This window comes from Sinocyclocheilus anshuiensis, unplaced genomic scaffold (assembly GCF_001515605.1).
Source record: "Sinocyclocheilus anshuiensis isolate Anshui unplaced genomic scaffold, SAMN03320099.WGS_v1.1 scaffold1024, whole genome shotgun sequence".
In the NCBI taxonomy this organism is placed as follows: domain Eukaryota; kingdom Metazoa; phylum Chordata; class Actinopteri; order Cypriniformes; family Cyprinidae; genus Sinocyclocheilus; species Sinocyclocheilus anshuiensis.
This window is the reverse complement of record NW_015552843.1, coordinates 2,055,212-2,081,842: the sequence shown is the minus strand read 5'-3', so window position 1 is coordinate 2,081,842 and position 26,631 is coordinate 2,055,212. Positions and strand designations below refer to the sequence as shown.

Genomic DNA, 26,631 nt, shown 5'->3' with positions numbered 1-26,631 from the left:
AGAGTGCAAAAGTACTCTATTTTTGACTTTCCTCCTCAGTGCTCGTATAGGTTTGAGACAAAAAGTGCGGAAATGTCCCAGCTAAGTGTGTCTTACAATAATCTAACACTACTAATAATGATTGCGCTGAATATAGTTGGACTAAACGTAAAAAGTGCTTCAACATTTTGACGAAACCTAGACGCAGCAAACCATAATATTGCGGATACTAAGGCCAGAGGACCGTACAGAAGGTGCTGTCTGTATGATAAGCTGACGTCCACATCAGATTTAAACCAACATTTACATTAAAAGCGTAAAAGAAAATTTCAGTTCAGTGCACTAACCAACAATCTTTGCGGTGTGAACACACAAATGTTCACAGTGGAACCAAAACTCACAGCTGGAGGTGAATTAAGGAAGGTAAGGGACTCACGACATCAAAATAGCAAAAATAAAACAGCTTTTTTGTACACACACATACACACACACACACACACTTGATACAACATACACTACCCCCATACACAACACATACACTATTGCACAATGTACAAAATAGTTAAATATTCTACGCTTTAACTGTACAACAATATCATACACAGCAGTGTTACAAGAATTCACCTGTTTGCCTTTCATAGATTTCTTACCGTTCGTTTAACACACACATACACACACACACACACACTTGATACAACATACACTACCCCCATACACAACACATACACTATTGCACAATGTACAAAATAGTTAAATATTCTACGCTTTAACTGTACAACAATATCATACACGTCAGTGTTACAAGAATTCACCTGTTTGCTTTTCATAGATTTCTTACCGTTGGTTTAACAAAATGTACACCGATATTTACAGATATAATATTCAGAATCACAATGTACATAAATATACAGTATAGCACTTTGCTCACAAACATTATGGCCTCCAGCACCTATTGGAAAAGAAAGAGATGCTTGTTGTACATTTCTTCAGTTGTAGTCAACTAAAATATGGCTCAACGTTTACACTAGAATGAGTTTGGTTTCAAGAGGTCTCAGAGCTGCAAATAAAGGGCAAAATAAAAGTGCAGTTGCTTCAAAAAGATAAAAATGTGCCATGTAATTCCAGATTGTCTTAGTGGATTAGTCTCAGTAGTTGATTCTGATCAATATCTGTGAACAAACAATTTCTATTTGAACAGAGAGCATTTGTGATTATGTATTAATGAATTCCCGCAGCATGTCATCACAGCAGCATGTACAACTGTAATCTATTACCACTATCTTTGACCATTATATAGAGAGAGGCATGCACTTATCATCTATGAGGAGTGTAAATGATATGAGTGATATGATTATTGCTTCCCAACCAAAAAAGTTAAGAGTAAGCATTTTAATGCTTTGCATACATGTACATAATGCATGTTCAGATCATGCTGTGTAAATCTGCTGTTGAATGTTGTGCTTGGCTTTGTGCTAATGCAGCCTTTTAAAGGTGCACTCAAGTCACATTTTTTCTCCCTAAAACGATTAGAAAAAATGAATTGTACTTCTGATAAAAGTGTACTTTTAAGCATGTTTGCTTTTGTTTATGTTTGTGCCTTGGTTGGTTATTTGTGCCCTGTTCATTCATTTATATTGTCTTTTCAAATACTGTTGATGTGTTCAGGGGTATTGTCATGGAAAAACATTGACATATGTAATATATCTGATATAAATAGGGAATGTTTCTGAGATATAAAGAGGAAGGTCAGAAGGTTCACTGACATTAGTCTGGGAGTGCAGATGGTTATGAAAGAGGAACGGATGTCAGCTAGACCCAATTAATTTTTTATTTTTGTAGTTTTGATTCTTAAGAATCATAAATAAGCGTAACCTTGGTATTTAAAAAATAATATGGATCTTTATTGAATTATTATGTGAATGATGCACACAATCATAAATACCTCATTTAATTTAATCCTAGTATTATCTAACAATAAGTATATTTATAAATGTACATGAATAAATAAGTACAGTTGTTAGTAGTTTGTTCAGGTTAGTTTAGTGTATTAACTATTGTTAACAGATTTGTTTATAATTAATCTTGATAAACTTTTAAGTAAATGTTGAATTTGAAATGCTAACAATGTATGGAAAGTGTTATTACAAATAATGTGGGTGGGAGAATGGATCATTTATCTGAACTTTAGCTTCTTAGCTTTGACTTTGGTTGAAGTTAACTTAATATTGCAATTTTGTTTAATGCATATTTTCGCAAAAAGATATAATTGGCCTGTTGTACTGTTGTGGACCTTCTAGGGCTCATGGACCCCCTGTTGAAGATCCCTGATGTACAATGTAATATTCAAGCTGCCCACAGAGGAGATTTTTATTGGACAGCTCTTTTCTATGTCGGTTTTGTTAGTAACTTGGTGCTGTTAAAACTTGGAACAATTTTTGGGATTTCAGTCAGAATATGCGCTGTTGCGGCAACTCAGTGGATTTTTAAAATATTATTGTTTTAGTGTGAGGGGGTCACAAGTTCAAATTTCGCTTGACTGGCAACACACCAATTGAAGATGCATCTGTTTGTCAGTGTAGTGTAAACAATCCTACTGTTGTTTTGTGCTTGTGAGATGCAGCTCTGGGGCCTCTTGTCTAGAGAAGGTAAAGTGCACAAACCCAAAACTGCCACAAGCAAACAACAACAAAACAAACAATATATGTTTCACACTAACCATTAGAGTATAATGAGAGGCACCAGCTGTGATCAGCGGCGGGGCTGGAGGATGAGGCCGGGCACAGAGACACACCTTCATCACACTAATCAACGGCAAACAGCGACACCTTGTGGACAATATTGTGCTATTGCAGGAGCAACATTAACGTTTTTGTACTTTACCACACACTGGACAACTACACACTACAACAAACAAATTGTGCAAGTACAATTTTAAAATCTGTCCTGATTTATGAATCAATGTGCTCTTTCGAAATATCATCTCATCTTATTAAGGGCAGAATCAATGCATCAGACCAGTTTAGCAGGTCTTGTCTAGAGGGCTTCATGTATTTCTTACCGCCTGAGTTTCTTTCAGTAAATAGCGGCACAATCCATCTTAGTGCAGGCAAAGCCCATCCAAAAATGAAAAGTCATTAATCATCATTGACTCACTCATTTTGTTTCAAACCCATGTGACTGTTTCGAATGTGAAACACAAAAGATGTTTCAAAGAATGTATGGAAAAATCTAAATGAACAATGAAAGTGAATGGGGATTGGAGCTGTCAAACTCCAAAACAACACATTTGAATGACGCACTACAATGGAGGCAAAAATTGTCAGTGAATAATTACTTAAATGTCTTTCACGAAGCTATAATATGGCTAGAGAAGATATATGGACTATTTTTATGTTTCTTGTCTTTTTTTAAAGCTTGACAGTCCCAGTCCCTGTTCACTTTCATTGGTTCGAAAAAAGTGACCAATATATTATTACATAAATTCATATTTTATGCTCCTTGGAAGCAAGGGAGTCACATGGGTTTGGAGCAACATGAGGCGATTGAGTAAATGATGACAGAGTGAAAGAACCGTTTTTAGGTGAGCTGTCCCTTTAAATGATTTTCCCGTTGTTGTTGTGAAATGCAGTGGTTGCTAGGGCTACAACAAGGGCCTTACAGGAACATCTTGAAACCCCTCCTCAACACACAAACACACACACACACACCCAAGGAGGACTCATTAACATGCAGCCGCGCTGTTTCTGACACTACTTCCCCTGGGTAACCAGCCTAGTCCGTGTCTATTTTTACCTCAGCAGCCTTTATGACAGACTCGAAAGCTACAAGCAGCTGGATGATCAAAAGCTTTGCCGTTGTACTCATCAGGGTTTCAATAAGACCCATAACTCCTGTCCCACTCGCCTTCACACTTTCCCCTCAGCTCTCCAGCCCTCTTCAGCTTCCTGAATCTATTCTTACTGGAATAAATACTGAAAATGAACCCCATTCATTAGAACCAGTGTATCTGTTATGAACACATAAACCAAACTAAAACAGAGAGTATGTTTAGGCTTACAGATTATTAGGCAGTGAGCTTTTAAGGGCAGCAGTTCTCAATCACATCAGGCAGTCTTCACAGTATTCACAGTATTCACTCCACACTACATATAAAGGGACTACACATTACTTTACTACATTACTATACTTTGGTTCGTCAAGAAAACGGGTCCTCTTCTTCCAGCTCAATATGTGTTACCTTATAAAGACACTCAACTGCTTTTCCACATCAGGTTGATTTACAGCAATCTTTTTAAAACATATTTCAAACATTATATATATATATATATATATATATATATATATATTTCATGGCCCGTTTTTTGTGTAATATATTTTTTAGAGAGAAAAATTTCTTTTTTTATATCTTTGAAAGTCTCCAATGCTTACCAATGCTGCATTACAGTAATACTGTAAAATATTATATTTTACAATCTATTTTAATGTATTTACTGTCACTTTAGATCTATTATATTTAATGCATACTTGCTAAATAAAATAATTCACTTCTTAAAAAATATTACTAACCACAAACTTTTGATTGATAGTGTGTGTTGTTTATATATAACTATTTATTAATTAAATAATAATCTTTGCAGTGTTTGTAATTAAGAGGTCATTTGTGTGGCATTTTGAAAGTTGCTGAAATGTTTCTCCCTCCTCCAAAAAAGTCTTAAAATATCAGATCCACACAAATGACCTCCTAATATATTTTACACCAATTTCAGAGATCAGCTGTATTACAGAAAATCCAAACACTTCAATCTGTTTCGTGACCCTGACAAGAATGTGTCTGTAATATGGCCCCAGAACAGCAAGTTTGAAAACAGGCAGTGTTGAACAAGGGCCAAATGCTTCTCTGTGCACTACAGTAAATAATCTGACATTGGCATTTGTAAAGCATAAGCAAACACCACTTGACCATTTACATGTTTTGTGGCTTGAAATTTAAAAGTATCATTCCCTATTTGGAGCTTACCGTCTTCAACATAAATTTCACTTTAAATAATTATATAGGCTTAAAATAGTTATGAAATGGAAATGAAATAATATTTGTTCCCATGTAATTCATGTGTAATTTATTAAATTCTAGTTATTGTGCTTGGTGGAGTTTACTTGGCACAAACAGCACCCCTTATTGCATCCTGAAAATGTCGTTTCTTGTGCTGTGTGGAAATCACATTTGTTTTGATTATAAAAAATAAAAACATCTAGGTAAAACTTTCCAAAAATGAAACTTAAATCCAGTTGCAGCCTGAACCTGACACTTATACTGTATATATTTGATACTGCACTGAGACTACATACATATGTGCGTTGTGTATGAATACATATGTCGCCCTCTTGTGCTGAGATATGGACATGACAGACTGTTGATGTGCAAAGTAACAGAAATCAAGCTATCAATTCACTCTACTCTCAGGCGGTCTGTATCAGTGACACTTACATAATATCCACTAGAGCTCTAAAGATGAGTTTAAATGAAATTTCTTGCATGGCATCTCGTATCTTGCGCATTTTGTAAGATGTCTAGATTTCAGCAGCATTGGTAACACCTTAATCTGAGCGACAACTATCACCTCAGCTCTCACCATCCCTATGACTCCGAACCAGTCACAGAGACCAAACCTGAAGCTTGAATGTTTGAACCTTCTTAGAGTTGACATATTTACATGTATGCAAAAAATAACTTACCAACTCACCAAATAAGCCACCTTACATTTTGATCTGAAAGCTTCAGGCTCTCTTTCACCTTCAGACCAACATCTGTAGTCCGTATGAATAATTGGGCCCAGGGGAACCTGTCTAGGAAGGATCTCTGTGTCTTTCTGTCTGTTTTCTTGTCATCCTGCTCCTTTGGATGGCTTGGGTTAAGGTGTGACCAACACTAGGACCTTCTCATCTGTTCAGCATCTTCTTTCTCTTTCCGTCTCAGTCTCTGGTCGGTGGGTTGGAGGATCATGACTCAGATTTGGGAGGGGCGGGGTTGGTCTGGTAACCGCTGCCATAGCCGCTGATGGAGGTAGAGTTGGTGATGAGCTCCACAGGAGAGGTGCTGCCGGGGCCCAGATAGGCCCTGTGGCTGGGCATGGGAGAAGGGGCTTCGCTGGGGTTCTTCCCGAGGATGAACCTCGTCTCATCTTCCAGGGTGGAAGCCTCCTTTGTCAGGCTCTTGCGGTAAGAGACGGACAGCTTGTTGGAGCCGTCTGGGATCCAGTTGAAGTGACGTGCAATAAAGACCAATGGAAGAGGAAGCATGGCCACAATGATCAGAGCAAAACACATGGCTAGTGCCCAAGGAGGATAACTCTGAAACCTCTCCATGGCCTGATTATAGAGAAGGAGATAGAATTCACAAAGTGAAATATTACAGTCCTTGAATAATATTTTCTTATTTAAATGTCAGCAAAATCTCAAGTCAAAAATGTATGTCTAACTTCTTCCTTAAAATACATGCTCTACCATTCAAAAGTTTGAGGTCAGTAAGATTTAAAAAAAAGAAATGAATACTTTTATTTGAAGATGCATTCAATTGATCATAAGTGACAGTAACAACATTTATAATATAATATATAATATTACAAAAGATTTCTATTTTAAATAAATGATGTTCTTTTGAACTTTCAAGAAATCCTGTAAAAAATGTATCAGTTTCTACAAAAATATAAAGCAGCACAACTGTTCTCAACATCGATAATTATATATATATAAAAAAAAAATTCTTTAGCACCAAATCGGCATATTAGAATGATTTCTGAAGGATAATGTGACACTGAAGACTGGAATAATGCTTCAGAATTGTCAGGAATAAATGACATTTGTCAGAAAAATGTTATTTTAAATTGTAATAGTATCTCACAATATTACTGTATCTTGATCAAATAAATGTAGCCTTGGTGAGTGCAAGAAACTTCTTTCAAAACCATTTAAAAATCTTACCAACCAAACCTTTGAAAAGTAGTGTATCAATTCGGACATTGCCTAGATGTAATTGCATATATAGATAATAAAGGGGGGGAATTGACCCACATATGTAAACTAGGGGTTTTAATATAAACTACCCCAAAAATAAAAAAACATGTAAAACTATATAAAATTTAGTCAAATAACACGAACATGATACTTAATAAAATAGCCAACTAAATATAAATAATAATATCAAACAATGGACATCCATATGTATTTCATGGCTGAGCAGAGTGTACTTTGGGAACAGGAATAGGATGGGAGAGAGAAAAGGACTAGACAGACTAGTGTGTAACTAACCAGGTCTTGCACCCATGCATTGTATCCCGGAGGGCTGATGGCCATCTCTACCACACTGGCAGAAATCAGTATGAGCAGACACACTGGAGACACATACTTCCACAGGTAGAAGTAAACAGTGTGCGGTCTGAAACCCAGCATGTCTTCCAGATCCTGCATGAACCTGATGAACGCCGCAAAGCATGCAGAATTACAGCGCTGATCAATATCAGAAAAATATACTGAACTGCACGGAGACTATATTTGGTGTTAGCAAGAACAGACAAGGAGGAGATCTGATTTCAGAGATACAGTCCTATTTTAAGTAGCTCTCGAAGCAAAATGCTAGAGAACTTCACAAGCATAGTAAGTGAATTTGCCCACCTCTTGGTGCCATAGATCCAGGCTACAGATACATTCTCCAGGATCACCACAAGGGTGAGGGGCAGACCAGCAGAATAGTCATCAAACATGGCAACAAAGTAGTTCCCTGAACGCTGGACAAACAGCAAGCCGCACAAAAAAGCCACAATACAGCAGCCCACTGCAGGAAATAAAAGATTATACAGGTTACTCAGTGCCACCTTAAAGTGGCCCAGCATCACCACAATTATAATATACATTGGAAAAATAAGAAGAAACCAGGAGCTCTCACCTGTGAGGACCTCTTTCCGAATTTTGAAAGTATCCAGAATGGGTGTGGTGATGCCAGTCATGGTGCCAATCATGCTGCCCAGGCCCAGGTTTATCAACATGAAGAAAAACATGACAGACCAGAAGGGAGAAGCGGGGAAATGGGTCATGGCCTCAGTGAAGGCAATAAAAGCCAGACCGGTGCCTTGAACAGCCTGATGAGAGAAAAAAAAGCAGTGTTATTATCGTTTAAAAAATAAAAAATAAATCAAATCAAATGAAATTAAAACATTTTCCTTACATGAAATACAAATACAAAACATAATGTATAAAAAACTAATTAAACTAAAATGAATAAAACTACGAAAAAAACATTTTAAAATCTAATTTTAGTTTTAGTTTTTGACAGAATATATTGCAAAGATTTTAAATTGTATGCCTACATATTGAATACTTTCAGAAATGAAAATACCACAAGATAGGCTACCACCACACAGCCCTGAAAAATGTAACCGCAGTACCATTTAACACACTAAACACAAAAATATTACAGCTAAAAATAATAAAGTGAAATGATGAAAAAAGATGAAAAAGAAAACTAAACTGAAAGGACAAACTGAAAATAAACTAGAAATGAAAAAGCTATACTAAAAGGTCAGTGTACTCTTGCTTCCATTCCTTTTTCCTTTTTAATTTAAATTAGAACTGTACACAATACCCCCCCAAAATAGACTGATTAATGAATGTCACGTTTTCTTTTACCAAAACTTAGCTGAAACTGGGTACATGAACCCTAAAGCTGTAATAAAATACAAATTAAGTGTGCAAAATTGCCCTAAAGTTCATAAATAGCTTACAATTCATTCCATAGTATTATGATTAAGTAAAATAAATGATTACAATATACATTTTTGTCTATTGAGCTTGGCAAATAAATAAATAAATCCTAAGTCTAAATGTAAGTTTTATCCATGCTAAATGGCTTCGCTGAAACCTGTGAATGAAAGCAGACAGCTCATTGGCTGAACACCTGCCTTATTGAGCTCATCCTCCAGCAGACACGGCTCCAGCCCCAGCTGCGCAAAACTGTCCTCTTTCACAATCTTTATTACGCTGTACATCTCGGCATAGTCTGACGAGGTGAGGTGGGAGAAGTTCACGTGAGGGGGGATGAGATCCTGACTCAGCACATTTGAGTTCAAGTAGCCCAGAATCTTCTCAGCATTCCTAAAAGAGAACAACACAGACATGAGGCTGCTGCATGACCTCAAAATCCAGCTTCCCCATTTAGATTTAAAGAATTAAGCACAGATATTATTTTACAATGGAAAGTGTAACTTAATCCAATCACAAAAATGATCCCTTTATGAGAGAAATACACAGACATATTAGGAGGTCATACGTACTCCACCACACATTTCTCATTCATGACGTTGGCTTTGAAACCCAGCACAGCAAACACCACGAGTGTGGCCAGTATAGAGGTCACGAAGTTGATAACGGAGACCAGCACGGCATCAAAATGGCAGTTGTTGTCTCTCTTATTGTAGCTGGAAAAAGCGATAACTCCACCGAAACCCAGACCAAGAGCAAAGAAGACTTGAGTGGCAGCTTCACGCCACACCTGCGGCTCCAACATGATCTCCAGCTAAAATGAAATACATTTAAAAAAATTACATTTACAGTATTTGATTTAAAATTTTAAATGAACAGTGCCAACATAGCTGAAGGCCTTCAGTTGTTTATAATGTTTGGTTAAGGTAATAGAAGCATCCTTTTTAATGTGAATTTGATTAAGTATCCCACTTACACCACAAGAGGAAGTCCAACCACCTGACAGGGCGCAATTTTTAGCTGCAGAAATTTACTTTTTACATTGCTGACTCTTCTATCTTTAAGTCTCAAAAAAAAACTTAATCCGGATTTCCAAAATATCACGTGTGTTTAAAATCAGCGCACGTGTACACGCTCCTTACCTTTGGTGTGAACATGTGAGCAATGCCGTCAACTGCTCCTTTAAGAAACAGCCCTCTCACCAGGAAGCAAAAGAGCACCACGTATGGAAATAGAGAACTGAAATACATCACCTGCAAAAACATGGTGAAACAACTGTAAATGTGTTTTTGTTCAAGTGTTTTACAATAATTTTTAAGATGACTGATATTTCTTTGAAAACAACAACTGTGCATTAATGATTTTGCTATTATTTATTGCAACATGACCTAAATTTGGCACATTATAAATACTTTTTTGTTCATAACTATAAATCTTGAGTTGAAAATGTGCTTTCTTTTCTCTTTTTTTTGGTTGGTTTCAACCCTGATGTTACATCTTTGTTGCCAATAATAAACAAATATCAAATTATTATTGATTAACTAATTAACTAAAAAATTAATTGTAAACCTAAGAACTGGCCTTGCAGAGGGTTTTTTCTAGTTACATGATCTGAACAGTTGGTGAAGCTCTGGCTTGATGAGATTAACCGAAATTTTGATTTATAGAGAGCTATTTGTGTCCTTGTTGTTTAGACACTGCGATGCTGGTAAACAGGTATTTCTCTGTAAAATGTGTGTTTGTTAAAACTGCACCATCACACCTTAAATTCGCATCAATGAGAAAACAAACGTTCGGCTCTTAGAAAATAATCATAATTGCACATCGTGATGGTGTAATTGTTCAGAAGAGCTTGATAATGTGGCATCTGCAGATTGTGCCTTCAAGCTATCCAAAAATTGATGTGTTTCTCAACTAAGCTGATTCTCATTTCATTATCTCACCTTCCCAGAAGACTGAATGCCCTTTATTACAGCCAGGCAGACAATTATCCAGGCACCCAGCAGCGACAGAGTCATCCTCCAGTTCAGACCCCCGCTGTCTGCGATTGTGCTGGTGATGTTCAGGGTCTCGCGGTACCAGAAGTATGTGGTTGCTGAGCTCTTCTCACACTCAGGCTCCACAACTAACCAGACGGAGGGACAAAATTAAGCCCATGTCTATTAATATACCACTGACTATTTGATGACTTTGTGGAAAAGATCAGATTGTATTAGATTCATTAGACTCCCATTTTAAATCGATTTGATTCCAGTTAATTTCAGTTCTGATTTTGCTTACATACTGTATGAAAGAAATTCTCTTTCTTCTAATGCTGTCTAGTATACAGGGCAGCACTCATCTCTTTTAACTGTACGTTAAAAAAACCAACTCGTAAAAGTGATTTGTAAAGGGAAACTTGCTGTACTGGTTGAGAATCGGGATTGTTCAAATAAAAATAGTCATTAATTTGAATTTGAATACTGATATTTTTCCAAAGGCCGAATCCAAACCTGGTGGGAAAACCAGCATCCAAAACACAACACACATGCTGGTGACCTGCCAATATTTTCAGCAGAGAACAGAGACACTGCCAGTGCTATGGAAATCTCCAAATACTGCTTCTAAAAGCAAAGTAGAGTATCCTGGAAAGGTATAAGTAAAACTGTATCCAAGAAACATTGTGCACTAAAAGATTTAATGGTTTTAATTAATACAATTTAGCCTATATAGCAATTCTTTGAAGTTTGTACTACATAAATACCACAAATAGAGTTTGAATTTATGCTAGAATATAATAGTTTTGGGTTTTATTTGAATTTTTCTAGTGTGCTGTGCCCACTTAAGCTGCATGTCTACATGTATCTAGTCTTAGTGAGGTTGAGAGTGAGACTGACTGCAGGTCTAGTTCTTTCTCCACTTATTGACCAGGGGACACTGCTGCAAGGCATGCTGGGAAGTCTAAAACACACAAAATGACCTTGAGTATGAGGCTCATGAAGAGCAGTTTAGGAAATGCGACAAGGTGCATGATGTGTATAGGGTGGAATATACTTTAAAGGGGACATATGATGTGATTAAAATTTTTACTTTCTCTTTGGAGTGTTACAAGCTCTTTTAGTCTCATCGCTCCATCACAGTATGGTAAGGGGTGTAACATTTCCGTCACACGCTTGAGGTATTCGGCCAATCACAGCACACCTCGCTTTTCAGACCGATGAGCTTTGTAAAAATCGACGCGTTTCAGAAAGGCGGGGCATAGAGGAGAAACAATAATGTACAGTATGTGGAAAACAATATGTTTTTTTAACCTTAAACCGCATAAACACATTTCATTACACCAAATACACAAAATAATGTTCTTTTTAACAACATCATATGACCCCTTTAAAGGAATAGTTCAAGACAAAAATGAAAATTCTGTCATAATTTTCTCAACCTCATGTCATTCTAAACCTGTATGAGTTTCTTTCTTATGTTGAACACAAAAGAAGATATTTTGAAAAATGTTGAAGAACCAAACCATTATTGGTCCCAATTGACTTCAATAGTATGGAAAGAAATGGGGACCATCAACTGTTTGATTACCAGCATTTTTCAAATATCTTCTTTAATGTTTAACATAAGAAAGAAACTCATACAGGTTTGGAATGACATGAAGGTGAGTAAATGATGACAGAATTTTCATTTTTGGGTGAACTATCCACTTAAGAAAGACTGCAGTGCTATACAAGCCACAAATAGTGATGCATTACAGATTGCAACTTTATTAAGGTCGTCTGTTGTTGGGCATGAAAACAAAACTCTTTCATGATGTTTGCTCACAAATAATGGATGATACTACATATTTCTACAGCTTTGACTGTGATGGAAGCAAGAAGCTTCTTGCTGTGCCACATTTTATTTCATTAGGCAAAGTGTTGTACCAAATAAAACAACACAACTCTAATCTTTCTAGTCATTATGTGAGAAACTGCAGAGCACTCACTGGCTTGGCTGCCGTTCCTCCTGATGGGACAGTCGCTCCAGGGCAGAGGATACTGAAACGACTGAAAAAAGTAGAAGATGCTCCAGCCGATAATCACATTATAGTACAGACCCACAAAACCACACACCTGTAGAATGAGAGAAAGAAAAAAACAAAGGATATTGTTAACAACTATAAAATAATTAAGGGGTAATATTGACCAAAAATTGTCCCCTGGAAAGGTCTCATCTAGTCTAAGGCTTATTTTGCCTGACTTTAAACCATTTACTTGAACATCTGAGCCATACTGTGCACTGCAAATAGCAATCTAGGTGGCAAAATCCAATCTAACTGTCTGGCACCTTCTGGGAATCTTCTGGGAATGTTTTCTTGTGTTTCTTGTATGGCTTTGAAATAAATACTTATATTGGACAAACAGAAATAATGACCGCAACATGCCTACATGCCAGTTTAGTTTGGTATTGTTGCATCATCTATTTCAGATTTATCCAACCCTACATGCTATGTTGAAAAACAAGTTGTGGTTAGTCATTTTACAGTACATGTCAGTCAGAGTAGCTCTTCCTGGCAGTTGTATAGCACTGATGTGCACCAGACTGTGCTGACAGTCAAAAGTCTGGCTTCTGGAGTCTGATATATAATCGCAAGTCTTTTAACTCCTAAAACTCAATAGCCTTACTTCATTTATAGTGTCCATAAACAGAATTCGAACACAAGTGAATGTGTTCTGTGTGCTGAAATACCGTGTATGTTCAGGGTTTAGCAACGCGTGCCTGTTAACAGCAAATCTATCCCTTGATTTTTCCCTGCAGTCTGTAACAGGGCAGTAATGGTTCTTTGTGACGTCACAGATCCACAGCACGTTGAGTTAGTGAATAATTGAAGCATATTCTTTCTGCAGTAGCTTTGTGGGTATTAATAGCAGCGGCTGCAGCAGAACAGCCACATTTAGTCCATGAGTGTTTCTCCACAGTCATTTGAACTGTGGGGCTGTTTTATTTAAAGGCCTATGGTTTCAAAATGGCTTTCCTTGCATGTTTTTTCATTGCCTTTGTGTAGAAGGTTAACACAATCAAAGGTTAACAGGTCGATTCCCAATCTGAAGTCAATTGAATCCACTAGACTCATTCAGACTACTACATATCAAATACTAAATACAACTATTACTACAATACAAATTAGTACAATTTGTAATACTATTAATACAAATGTTAATTTTCAATTAAATGAATCTTGATTAACAGAACATTTAATATTCTAATAAGTAATTGTATATAATTAAATAGGAATTAAAAATACAATTAAACAATTATTTTATTTCATGGACATAATATAAACAATATTTTTAAATAATATAATCGAATTATTTAAATGACTATGCTGATAATGTACTTTGTAATAAGAGAATGCAAAACTGGTCTCAGACTTTTGAACACCACTGTATTTTATATATGCTGCATATGTATATATAATATGTATTCAGCTCATCCTGTTACTAATGAGAAAGCCATTCCCAAGAAACTGCTGATTAAACAGCATCTACACAATAACCAGATTTCCACCCCAGTGCTTTGGCTTATGGTATATAACCAACACCTCCCAAAAGGCCTTACATACTTGCTGACTTGCTAAAGTATCTCCAAGGCACAGCTGCTTATACAAGGAGAGGAAACCAGAAAGTCCAGGTGCAGCTGGGGCTGAAAATAAATGTATTAAATGTTCAGACAGAGTGATATTTTCAGATCGAAACCCATCTGTTAGGTTGTGTGACTGTGCTCATATTAAACTGATCAGAGCACAGAGTAGTAATGGATGAGTCTGCACAGAATGGCTGGTAAATTAGCACTTTTAGGCTAGTGACTTATCAAAAACAAATGCTTCTGCAAGAGCCTTCAGAACACTGAAATTGGTTATTTGTCTGGAACTTACAGGCTTCTCATTGTATTGTGACCCTTTTTCAACAAAACATTAGCAAACGAACTAGAATCTCAAACTGTATCAATCACCCAATCTGAGCTGACATGAACCAGACACTCACAAGTCAATGTCATTAAAACCAATTTAAATGCAACCATATTCACACACAACTGATTTCCTCATTTACTCATAAACCAAATGAAGCAACATGATCTCAGTCAAGAAAAGAACATACATTTGAGTGACTGCTCATTTGTGTCTTGTGCTTCAGTCCACTACTTTCACCAGAACATCATTCACTCACCATCAGGCTGGACACTCCAATGCCACCGAGTCGTGGACAAACATAATTCCACACTCCTATGCTCCCTCGACGGATCCTCTGGCCAACCGCCAGCTCCAAGAAGAAGAGTGGGATGCCAATAAGGATAAGAAGGATGAAGTATGGAACAAGGTAGGCACCTGTAAAGAGAGACAGCGACACTTGTAAACACAGAGGGTAATGTCCTTACAACAGTGTCTTTAATGACCAACCAATAGCCCAAGATCAATCAAGCTACTGCACACTAAACGCACTTTATTCTTTCAGAATGTTTTTCTTTCAAAATGCCATTTTGCTTATTCATACATATACAAAGAGTAAAGTGTATTCAAATATGTTTCTTGCTAATTAAACAGTAAACTAGAGTCTGCTGGAATTAAAATGAGTGATCGTATCTAAACTTTTGTGTTGAAAATCAAAATACTTTATATAACTGTCTGGGACACATTTTTCCTCATATTTTCATATTTCATATTTACATTAATTTAACTAAGGTAAAATATATAAACATGTTTTTAGCAACACTATAGTCTCTAAAATGAATGCATATAAAGGTCACTTGTTTATATTTTGTTATGTTTTGATTTAATTTAGGCCATAGATTGACCATTATATTGTAAGACATTAAAGGGATAGTTCACCCAAAATTAAAATTCTGTCAGAACACAAATTAAGATATTTTTGATGAAATCCGAGAGCTTTCTGACCAGCAACACAACTGACACGTTCAAGACTCAGAAAGGTAGTAAGGACATCGTTAAAATAGTCCATGTGACATCAGTGGTTCAACCATAATGCTACGAAGCTATGAGAATACTTTTTGTGCACAAAGAAAACAAAAATAATGGCTTTATTCAACGATTTATTCTCTTCCAGGTCAGTCTCCGCCAGGGCCGTGCACAGACATTTTTAGCAGCATCATATGACCCCTTTAATACAAATGATCCAGTTGTTACAAATATACAATTAAAAAGAAGACAGCACACTCTTTAATCATTTCTGACTTTATTGTAGATGTTTTGATAAGAGTGGGCTCTCCCTCACTCTCTGAGCCTGCTTTTGCCTCCTCTTCAATGGAAGTAGGGGAGAGTGGGGTAAGTTGAGCCAGTGGGTAAGTTTACCCACCCCCTGTATCTTGGCAACTGTACACTTTTACTGTCATGTGACCATGTATTTTGGAACCACCCATCATTTATGTCAGACTGTGAAAAGGAGAAACACATGAGAGGAGTGGAAGGCACCCATTTATTTTAAAACAGTTTTTGGCTTGACAAAGTAAAATTTTAGCATAACAGATGTAATGGTTGTTACATCAAAGCAAATTTATCCAGGTCTAAAAATATGTATGATACATATAAGTGATTTAGCAACATATAAAACCATGCAAATCATTTAAATGGCAGCTATGGGGCAAAGTGAGCCAAATGTTGTGGGGTAAATTGAGTCAGCATTTTAACTTACCTCACCATGAGGCACTGTAGTTAAATCTCTGAGTTATAAACTGGTGTTTTAATGTGATATTACTGGTTTAGTTTATCATATATACATATTATTTGTAGTTTATTTGATAGGGACAGTGTACAAGTGCACCAAATCCTTCTCTGATAAGAACCAGAAAATGCTTTTCATCACATTATAATCTGATATATCTTTGTAGTCACTATTGGCCAACAAACTCTCTGTTTAGTTTGTTTTTAGGAAGGCTACAACTTTGGTGTTCAACATATTGTTTCAGAAATGCAAACAATTAAATACTGACATTTAAACCTCATTTGGTTGGTTTTATGTTTTTAAAGTTAACTTTACTTTGTCATAGATACATTCTGATCATTTAAAATGATAGGAATACTTTCATTAGGATAGGATAGATACTTTCTTTGTATTTCTGCGTCATTTCCCCTTGAGGACCATAAGTACAAAATGGCTAATCTTAGCCCACTCTCCCCTATAAGTATTAGACATTTATTTTAATATTTTACAGCATTAATCTATATTATATACAAATAAACAACTAATTTAGAACATTTATATTATTTTTAAACTATTTATAGGGCTACTATTAACATGATTTTAATAAAATATGATGTGTTATAGATTACTAGTATCAAGACAAGTGATGATAATGGGAAATATACTTAATTACAAGAATTAAAGTGTGACAAACTGTTAAATATTCTACAGTATATGATGATTTACTTGCTGGCTTGCTGGAGCTTTGAATTCATGTTTGCAATGTTGAACTGCCTTTTTTTTTTTTTGTCTACAAAGTGTGCCAACAACTGCGAATTTTGTGTTATGTTAGATCTGATCGGGTATAATAATTTGATCAGACATTCTAATTATAAGAACGTGGATATTTTGTTGTAATCACTTTTATTCACTTTACCGACAGAAATACAAAATCAAACTTCCAAAAAACAAATCATCCACTGACTGTAATGTGGATTGTAATGCATCTACCTGTTAATGAACGACCTTCGGGAACTCTCCAGATAGCGGCACACCGATTGTGAGCGGCGGGAAAACATGGTAGCGGATTAGCGGAATCAGCGGATCTTTAGCGGAGTGGTAACCGAATGCTTTGAGCTGGGGTGAGGGTGGGGGATTGGTGAGAGGGGCACCTCAGCCGATGAGGGCAAAGGGGCAGTGGCTCTAGCCACCAGGCCACCGCCCTGTGCACGGCCCTGGTCTCACGAGAGTACCACAATGCATACGTGTGTGGTGCTGCTGAATTTTGTGTTTTGTGTTCCAAAGATGAAAGAAAATTTTACGGGTTTGGATCGACATGAGGGTGAGTAGGCTAAATGATGACAAAATTTTCATTTGTGTGTTGAACTATTCCTTTAAATCATATGGTCAGACAGTTATCAAAAGAGCTTGACAACTGAGTCAAAATACAATATTTACAGATATAGAAATCAACATAAGCATTAATTCATAAACTTCAGTTTTTAAGACCATAATTAATAGTTTCAAGATATTTTCTTAGAATAATAGAGATATTACAAAGATGTCAAGTACTGTGATTGTTCGTCATCCACAGGGAAAAAAGAAAATAAATTGAACAGAACATTAATTCAGGTCAAAATATTGCAAAAGTAGTGCAGTTGACTGGACAGACTTAACAAGATTTCCATAACTGCAATATATTTAGATCACTGGTTATACTTCTTTTTTTATTAAATTTTGAGAAAAACATGATTTCACTAATCTAATGATTAGTAATAAATTTGACATTTTCCTTTAGAGAAATATGTATTTAAACTAAACATATGACCTGTCACACCATATTTTGAAATATTTAACTTATATGACACAATTTGTGTTCAAATAAAATCAAATACAGTATACTTTCAAGCAGAACAAGAGCAAGTGCAAAGCTTTATTATTTTAACACCTTTCTTATGTTTTGTCTTCCCTACATTTTCTTGCTAAATTTCTACCACCCAGATGAAGCAGATGGTATCTGCTATAGGCTAATGACAGTATGAGCCTCAATAGGCATGTTTGAACAGACAGACAACAGAATAAAACAGCAAGTCACGCTTCCGAGCCCTGACGTCAAACTAGATCCATAGTGACGAAGAGTTTGGCCTCTATTTGAAGTCAAAGAACAATCCGAAAATAACTGCTTCTGTAGACGTGGCGCTCACAGTGTTGGCGGATGACCACAAACCCATCCTCTTGGGAGGCTCTAAGTGTAATTAGAGCCAGGGATGATCACAGCACAGCCCTCCCTCTGCCTTTATTTATGACGATGGACTGCTTGCTATCAGTTTGATAACAGCATTTCCTTTATGTTCAATGTTGCTTTGTTGAGGCTTTTTGTCTGGGCTTTATTTATGCATACGACTAATGAAAAGGAAACAGCAGGTCTTACGTAGGAAACAGGAGACGGGAGGAAAGAGAAAGGGATGGACGCCGACGGACAGATGGAACGGAGAAGATGGAGAGAGCAAGGGTGCGTAACGGAAACAAGGCCTTCTGGGAAATTTTCATAATGGCTAGACAAGCAAGTACAAGATATGACGATCTAATTAAGGTGTCAGGTTTCACTTTCAGATAACATTATTGTGTCAAACTATCTATGCATCTATTTTTGTCCATTACAATTTGTCATTGATACTATTTTCATTTTTGATACTATTTTCATTTTTTTCAGATCATTCGCAAACAGTTAAGCATAGCAAAAAAAACAAAAAAACATTTTCTTTATATATTTTGCTTTGTTTTCCAATAACTACTGTATTTCTAAATATACATGTACTCATTAATCTTATCAAAATAGATTATGAAAAATTTGAAGACATTTGGCCATTTTTTAACAAAATATAGTGTTTTTTTGCTTCATTAATTCATTAAGTCATTGATTTCTGTTACCTAAAATCATTTTACACCATATTTCTGACTAAAGACTGTGAAATAGCATGATAGTACATTTCGCATTAGAGGAGAATATAAACAATGAATAATATTCCATGCAGCCAAGGAGCAATGACAGCAAGAAAATTATGATGACATGAAAATGTACGAATGAGGAACGTAAAGGCCTTGACATTACTGTTTTTAAACAGCCCATATAACATTGCCTGCCCTAAATAACGCACACTGGTACTGTCAGCTTAATAAATTTAGAGGGACCACAGCACACAAGGCATTCAGCTGACCCAAAAAAGCCTGTCTCAGTGGAAATTTTACAGAGCTTAAGATAATAATAAAGAAGAGTGAAAACGTTAAAGGGATAGGTCACACAAAAATGTAAATGAAAAATAAAATTTACTCACGCTCATGCCATTCCAAACAAGCAAGTCTTTGTCTACATGGAACACTCCACGACATTCTAATTTATTGAGATGCACCTGTATATATATACATATATATATATATAAAAAAAAAACTTTTCTATGTAATGAAAGCAAATAAGGACTGGGCCTATCAAGCTCCAAAAAAGAATAAAAGAGCTCCAAGAGACCTAAGCACTATATCACAAGTCTCTTAAAAAACAGACCTGAATTTAGGTCATTCACTGTAAATAGACATCTCTCCTAGCTCCTGATCATGAGAGAAGTAGTAGCAATGTCTAATTTGTGAATAATTAATTTCTTTGTGTCAGATTTGTTTAATGAATCAGTTGATCCCACTCACAAAACTGGCCTGATTGATTTGTTCATAAATCAGACTGTTTTAAAGCGCTGAGTCAATGATCCGGTCACATGGTTAACAGCTTGCATTCTGGTTGTCACACAAAGTTAAATGGCTTCAGAAGACTTGAAATACAGCTGTAAAGAAAACATTTATGATTTCTGGTACTATTCTGCACCATTGATTTGCTAGTAAAATGTGGCGAACGTTATTGCAGATTAGCAATAATCAGAAGACAATCAAACAGCAGTGGCAAAAGCATGTTTGATACATATGTAAGTAAAGTTGCAGAACTGGATTGAGTTCAGGGTTTGCATTTGTTGTGCATTTTGATGCAGTTGTGGAATACACAATATGTGGGCACCGCTGCTGAAATCAACCTCTCACTTATATTTATATATGTACATACAGTATATTTTGGATGTGTCATCCAAATGAACTTCCGAACCAAACACAGTATGCTGTTTTATTTCCTTACGAAGGACCTAAATGTATCAGGCTGTTTATTTGTAATCATACCTTTAGGTATGATCACATTAGCGAAATTTCAGCTGAATTTCTGGTCCATTGTCAATAGTGTAGCAATGTATGAAGCACTGCTCACACAGAAGTCACTTTCAAACCAAGCAGCTTTCTGCTGGTCAGTGCAATAAATTCATGTGACCAACTTAAATACAATCTGTGGGGATTTTTTTCTTTTACATGAAACCCCCGATTGTGCAGCTTCCTGTTGGAATGATTGGATTTCATCTGCAAAATGAAAGACTTAAAGACTTAATTGTCAGCAGCTCATTGGCTGTTGGTTTATTAAAGGGGTCATGACAGATTTTTTTAATTATTATTTTAATATATTCCTTGAGGTTTACTTATAATGTTAATATTGTTTTTTGCACAAAAAAACAAATAAATATGTGGAAAAATTATTATTTTCAACCCTCATTCTGAACCTCTCTCAGAAACAGGCTGCTTTTAAGGTGCGGGTCCTTTAAGGCTTCTCAGGAATCAGCCACTTTTATGACTTGCTAAAGTCATTGCATAGGAAACAGTATCAATGCCCCCTCACTATTGCATGTGAGTGTTTTGACAACATAATCAAAATAAAACGGTAATTTCCAGACAAAGCATTATTAAATCATCTACTTATGGTTGATGCAGCTGCAGTCAGGTATAGTACTGCTTCATCTTTCTACAAATGTTTCTTCTTGAACTCTCCATGACACTGTGCCTCATATACAAAACAAAATCCTCCAATCAATCCTCTGGCCCGATCCGGAAATTGCCATTAAAAATAAACTATTCACTTGTTCTTTATGCTGGGATCCTTCTGATATCTGTACAAAGACGCGAATGAGCTGTTTAAACCAAATGTGGCAAAGCAAGCGTTCTTTCACTTCATTTGTCCTATTGACAGACTCAAGCATGTGGACTGTGTCAAAAAGTGAACACGCATCTGTATACTGTATCCAGTGTAGACAAGATAGCGGCAGTGATTGTAATTTCTATTAACTTTTGACGCAACGTGACACTCGCATTCAGAGTGATCTTAAGCGTCAAGCCGTCAGTGGGCGGGGCCTATGGTGAGAAGATGACTATTCGTCAATGTGTTGCTCTGGAGGCGGTGTTTATGCAAACGACTGTGCCCAGCTGACGTCACCTTGTCCCTATGGATCCAAAACAAGCCGTTTTCTGAGGGTTATTACATAAATGCTTTTTTATTGATGATGAGGACATTTTACGTTATGAAACTTGCAGGATATATTCAGCATACAAACACCTCTTCTGTATCAAAAGATCAAGGGAAATTTGGTTTCTCAAGTCATGACCCCTTTAAATACTAAACCCATTGAATTTTGGTTTAGTGTTCAACGAATAGAAGAAATCTGTGCAAAACACTACCTGACAAAAAATGTTGTGTACAAAACATTTAGGATAGTTTTTAGTGCTTTTCTGCCTTTTTGAAGCTTGAAAGGTCTTGTCCCCATTCATTATAATTGCATGGAAAAAAACGTCTAGTGCATTAACATTTCTCTTTTTGTGTACTAGAAAGGAAATGGAGGTTGAATAAATGATGACAGAAATATTACTTTTTTGGTGAACTCTCCATTTAACCTCAAAACAGTTACAAATGCACGTCAGTAATAAGAACTCACCTCCTCCATTCTTCTGGCAAAGATAAGGGAAACGCCACACGTTACCCAGGCCCACTGAGAAGCCCACCTGGGCCAGGATGTACTGCAGCTTACTGTTCCAAGCAGGGCGCCCATCTTCTAGGTCAGGGGAGATGTCTGGTTTGCCTATGGGTGGAGGGCCCCCTCCTGCCATGTTCATGCTCATCTGACTGCTCTTGTAGTCCATGGGAGCCTCCAGCGCAAGGAGGTCGGCCACAGACTCCGTGACATGCTCATTACTGTGCTCGAGTTGAGTCACTTTACTGCTCTTGGGCATGGTTGTGCCGTGTCGTGGTGATCCTGACAATTAAAGGTGTGAAAGGAGAGCAGGTCACAAAAACTGCCCCTTTGGCTTGATACAGGTGTGGACAATAAAGGTTTGTGCTCCTGTGAAAAGAACATAAAAATGAAAACATGAGAAATCAGGCCACAAGAGATAAAAATATGATCAAGGGCCATTATACAGACCGAATCATCATCCAAAGACTCTACAATTTGAGATACATTTAAGATTTTTTTTTTCTGGTCAGTCTTGTCTTAGTTATTGAATTTTAAAACCCAAATATTATTCTGATTTATTCAAACTTAACATTGCTTTTGGTTTTTGGCTTTTGGACTACAGCATTAATTGCATGAGAAGCTAAGCAATCTGTTGTAATGGAAGCCAAGGCAAGCACTGGCAGGACAGATGGGAAGATTTTTCTGACCCTCCGCATAGTAGTTTTGAACAGCATAGGCCTACTGGTATTAACCATGGTACAATATTATCATTTTGCACATTTTACAATTACATTAATTAATGTAAAATATAGTAAAGCAGTACTGTTTTAAAATATTATTACAGTTTAAAATAACTCTTTTCTATATTTTAAAATGTATTTGTTATATTTATTCCTACTATGGCAAACTTAAATTTTCAGTCTCCAGTGTAACATTATTCTTCAGAAATCATTCAAATATGCTGTTTTGATTCAAGAAACATTTATAATTTTTATTATTATTATTATTATCATGTTGTATGTAACAAAGTTCGTAGTTCGGGAAGAAGGAGGCAGGAACCGGCGAACATTCAAACAAAACTTTAATAATAAAATAAACACAAAATAGTGCGACAGCCCCTCGCGGACGACTGTCGCACACAAACAGAACCAAAACACAAAATAAAATCCAGGCCTGGTCCTCTCTCGTCCAACACTGTCGTCACTCCTCCTTTTATCCTTCCGGAGCTCCTCCGTGGGACTCGAGACCGGTGAGTGGCGCAGGTGTCGCGAATTAGCATTTACTCCACTGGCCTCGCTCCGTTCCCACGGCTCTCGGCCCCGTCCCTCTCGTCACATTGTTATTATGTTGAAAACAGTTGTGCTGCATAATATTTTGTGGAACGTAATCCATTTATTCTTTGATGAATAGATTTTTTTTCCTTTGGTGAATATGAATTCCACAAGAACATCATTTATTTGAAATAGAAATATTTTATAACATTATAAATGTCTTTACTGTCATTTACTTATCTTTAAATACAGTATGCACATATATTTTGCTACATGTGTCATCCAAATGAACTTCTAAACTCAACGCTTACACAGTACTTTGTTCTTTAAAAAGTAACTAAATACATTAACTTTAAAATCTAACTTTAAAATTAGTCTTAAAAGGTGATTATCAGCAGCCCATTTGAAGTAATGTTAATTTTGTGTTCAAATAATGGATGAAATCCAATAATAGCATGTGCACTGTTTTTGTGACACTGTCAGTGATAGACCACCAAAGGACCATCACATGCTGAGTTTGAACTTTTGCACCCACTGTGAAATTTTGCACAGTGTTCAGGTCCAAAACAGCCTGTCTGGGCAGCAGGCCAGTCAGTTCTACGTCATTATTATGAAAGGGATTATGTTTCAGTAGGAAGCAAACTAGACCTGAAGAATGCTACTAACAGTGTGTCTCATTTTGCTGTGCATTAAAAACACTGGTGCTGATCACTCATAATGCAGTTAATGTGCTTGATCAGCTAATGCTGAGGAATTCAACAAACATACCCAAACCTAAACCCTCCCTGATGGTGATTTACTTTTTACTATTTAGTCCAAGAATATAAAACGTGGTGCCGATCAGAGCCTACCAACAGCATGGCTTCTCTTAGTAATAATGGTTTGTATAGCTAAATATCCTGTTCATTCAACTGCACGTTATAATGTGAAATGCACATATTTTATCTGACCGGGTTGCTAGGCAATAGAGCTTGATGAAATTCTCACATCTCTGCTTCCTGTGAACCCGAATGCTCTCTGTATCAGGACAGTAAGTGACAGCTCATCTATCCAGTGCTTGAGAGGATACATGAACCAAATTTAGTCGAATCCTTGAAAAACACATAATGGGTCACAAGAATCAGATTTCATTTGCAGCAAGCAATCTCTCTATATCAAAAAAGAGCACACACTGATATGATACAGGGATGATGGCAAGTGCATGTTGTGACTGCAACAAATGATTGTGAGGACAGCCACGTGTATGACTGCAATGTCAATCTCTCATCTTCTAGAAGAGTAGTACTACAATAATTGTACAGCAAAATTGTAAATATTGTACTACAATAATCCGTTAAATTAACATATAAAGAAGGTTTTGGCTCCTACAATGCCAAAACAGAATGTTAAGGAAAAAACAAACTGGTGGCAGAGATTATGAAAACTAGTAGCCTCTTATTTGGGTAGTTGACAAAAAAAGACATTTGGGAAATGAACATGTCCTTTGGTGTATTCCATCTAAAGCTATTTAAAACTGATGCTCATTCTTTTATTTATTATACCTTCCAAATAAATAAAAAAACAAGGTTGTTTAACATATGCATTGATTTTAAATGTATGTATAGGCATATATTTCAACCATGTTTTCAAATATTTCCATAATGACCAAAGTTGAATTTCAAGAGCATGAATATGAAAAGATAAAATCTGGGAAGCAAGAGATGCGTTTTTCCTGAATAGTGCTCTGTTGGCTGTTGAAGTTTATAACTCAAGCTGAACTAGACTATTATTATGATTTATTAAAACGTATCTTATGATTGCATTTGGTTTTTGGCTTTGCACTACAGCATTCATTTCATGAGAAGCTTATATAGGCCTATCTGTTGTAGTGGAAGCCACATTTTAGCAACCATCTAGTGTTGAACAGTAGGATTATGGCTACATTATTATAAATTTTACAATTACATTAATTCATTTAGTAAACGTTCTTATTAGGGCTGTCAGTTTAACGCGTTAACTTAATTAATTAGTTACAAAAAATAACGCGATTAAAATATTTTAACGCAGTTAACGCACTGGCCCCGCCCCCAGACCTGTACGTCATCTTACATGTCATACAGTTGACTGTTGACAAATATGATGCAGGGCAACAACGCCATAAATGCAGTTATGCCCTAAAATTCAAGATATTGGTGCAAAAAATAGTAGCACGACAAACTGCGTCAACTACCATTTACAGTTAGTCTTGATGCAAACTTCCATACTATAACATTTTTCACAATTTTACCTTTATTCACTTTTCAAACATAATTATTTTACTTCATACACAAATGAAAAAAGTAATGTAATTAAATAAATCACGTGCCAGTCTTCGTCAAGCTTTCATTTGGGAGTAACTCCTCGACAGCTCAAGCATCACCAGAGGATGCGCCTGACTGCAGTCACGGACAGTGATACCATTCATTCACGGATCTTTCAAGAATCAACGCTAATCGACACGCTTACTATAGTTTAAAAACACAAACACGTGGACCCAAAACACGTAATGATGTCATGTATGTAAAGGGGACCACGAGCCGCGCAGCATCCTCAAGGTCAAATATTTGTGTCAGGTTGACCTAAAACTGACGCGCCTCTGATGACATGAGAAACCTCGTAAATAATAAGCAACTGACCGGTAATTGCTGCCGTGAATTATCGACATGAACTGCGTGCAGCGTGATAAAACGCTTCATACATGACTTGAATACCAAATAAGTTGGCACAACGCAATCATCGATGAAAAATCTCTTGCGTCTTTTATCACGACGGGTAGGTTACTAAATGAAGCGAATCCAAGATCACTCACCTAACTGGATGTCTACGAGTGAGAATCTGATGCGAATGTGCTCGTGTAGGTCTCACGGAGTGATAACCTGAAGAATCAGTTTGATTCCTCGTTGAGGCACTTGATGTGCCGTTTCCGCGCTCACGACTGAACCTGTCCAGAAATGCGCAGAATGAGTGAGCGCGCCGCCTGACGCAAAGCCCACCGCGCACTATTGTGTATTCTCTATCAGCCCAAAATAGTAACTTTAGGGTCACGCTGACACATCCGTGGGCGTTGTCCGCGACAACACTTCTAACCAACCCACT

At 36.7% G+C, this 26,631-nt stretch overlaps 1 protein-coding gene and 1 long non-coding RNA gene across 2 annotated transcripts in view; one reads left to right on the top strand and one right to left on the bottom strand.

Annotated features, from left to right (window-relative positions):
- The window catches only part of LOC107668055 (uncharacterized), a 21,885-nt gene extending 6,932 nt beyond the window's left edge, over positions 1-14,953 (top strand). Inside the window, exon 3 of the long non-coding RNA XR_001631847.1 lies at positions 14,886-14,953. This is a non-coding gene — a long non-coding RNA (uncharacterized LOC107668055). The remainder of the gene's footprint in view (positions 1-14,885) is intronic.
- Positions 5,484-26,631, bottom strand: LOC107668054 (sodium-dependent neutral amino acid transporter SLC6A17-like). Its single transcript, XM_016459811.1, has 12 exons — positions 26,345-26,631; positions 22,229-22,633; positions 14,919-15,076; positions 12,698-12,824; positions 10,674-10,855; positions 9,873-9,983; positions 9,303-9,544; positions 8,931-9,123; positions 7,919-8,111; positions 7,648-7,807; positions 7,285-7,447; positions 5,484-6,345 (listed from the first exon to the last, which is right to left on the bottom strand). The coding sequence occupies exons 2-12, from the start codon at positions 22,521-22,523 to the stop codon at positions 5,977-5,979; spliced, it is 2,193 nt and encodes a 730-aa protein (XP_016315297.1). The 5' UTR covers positions 22,524-22,633; positions 26,345-26,631; the 3' UTR covers positions 5,484-5,976.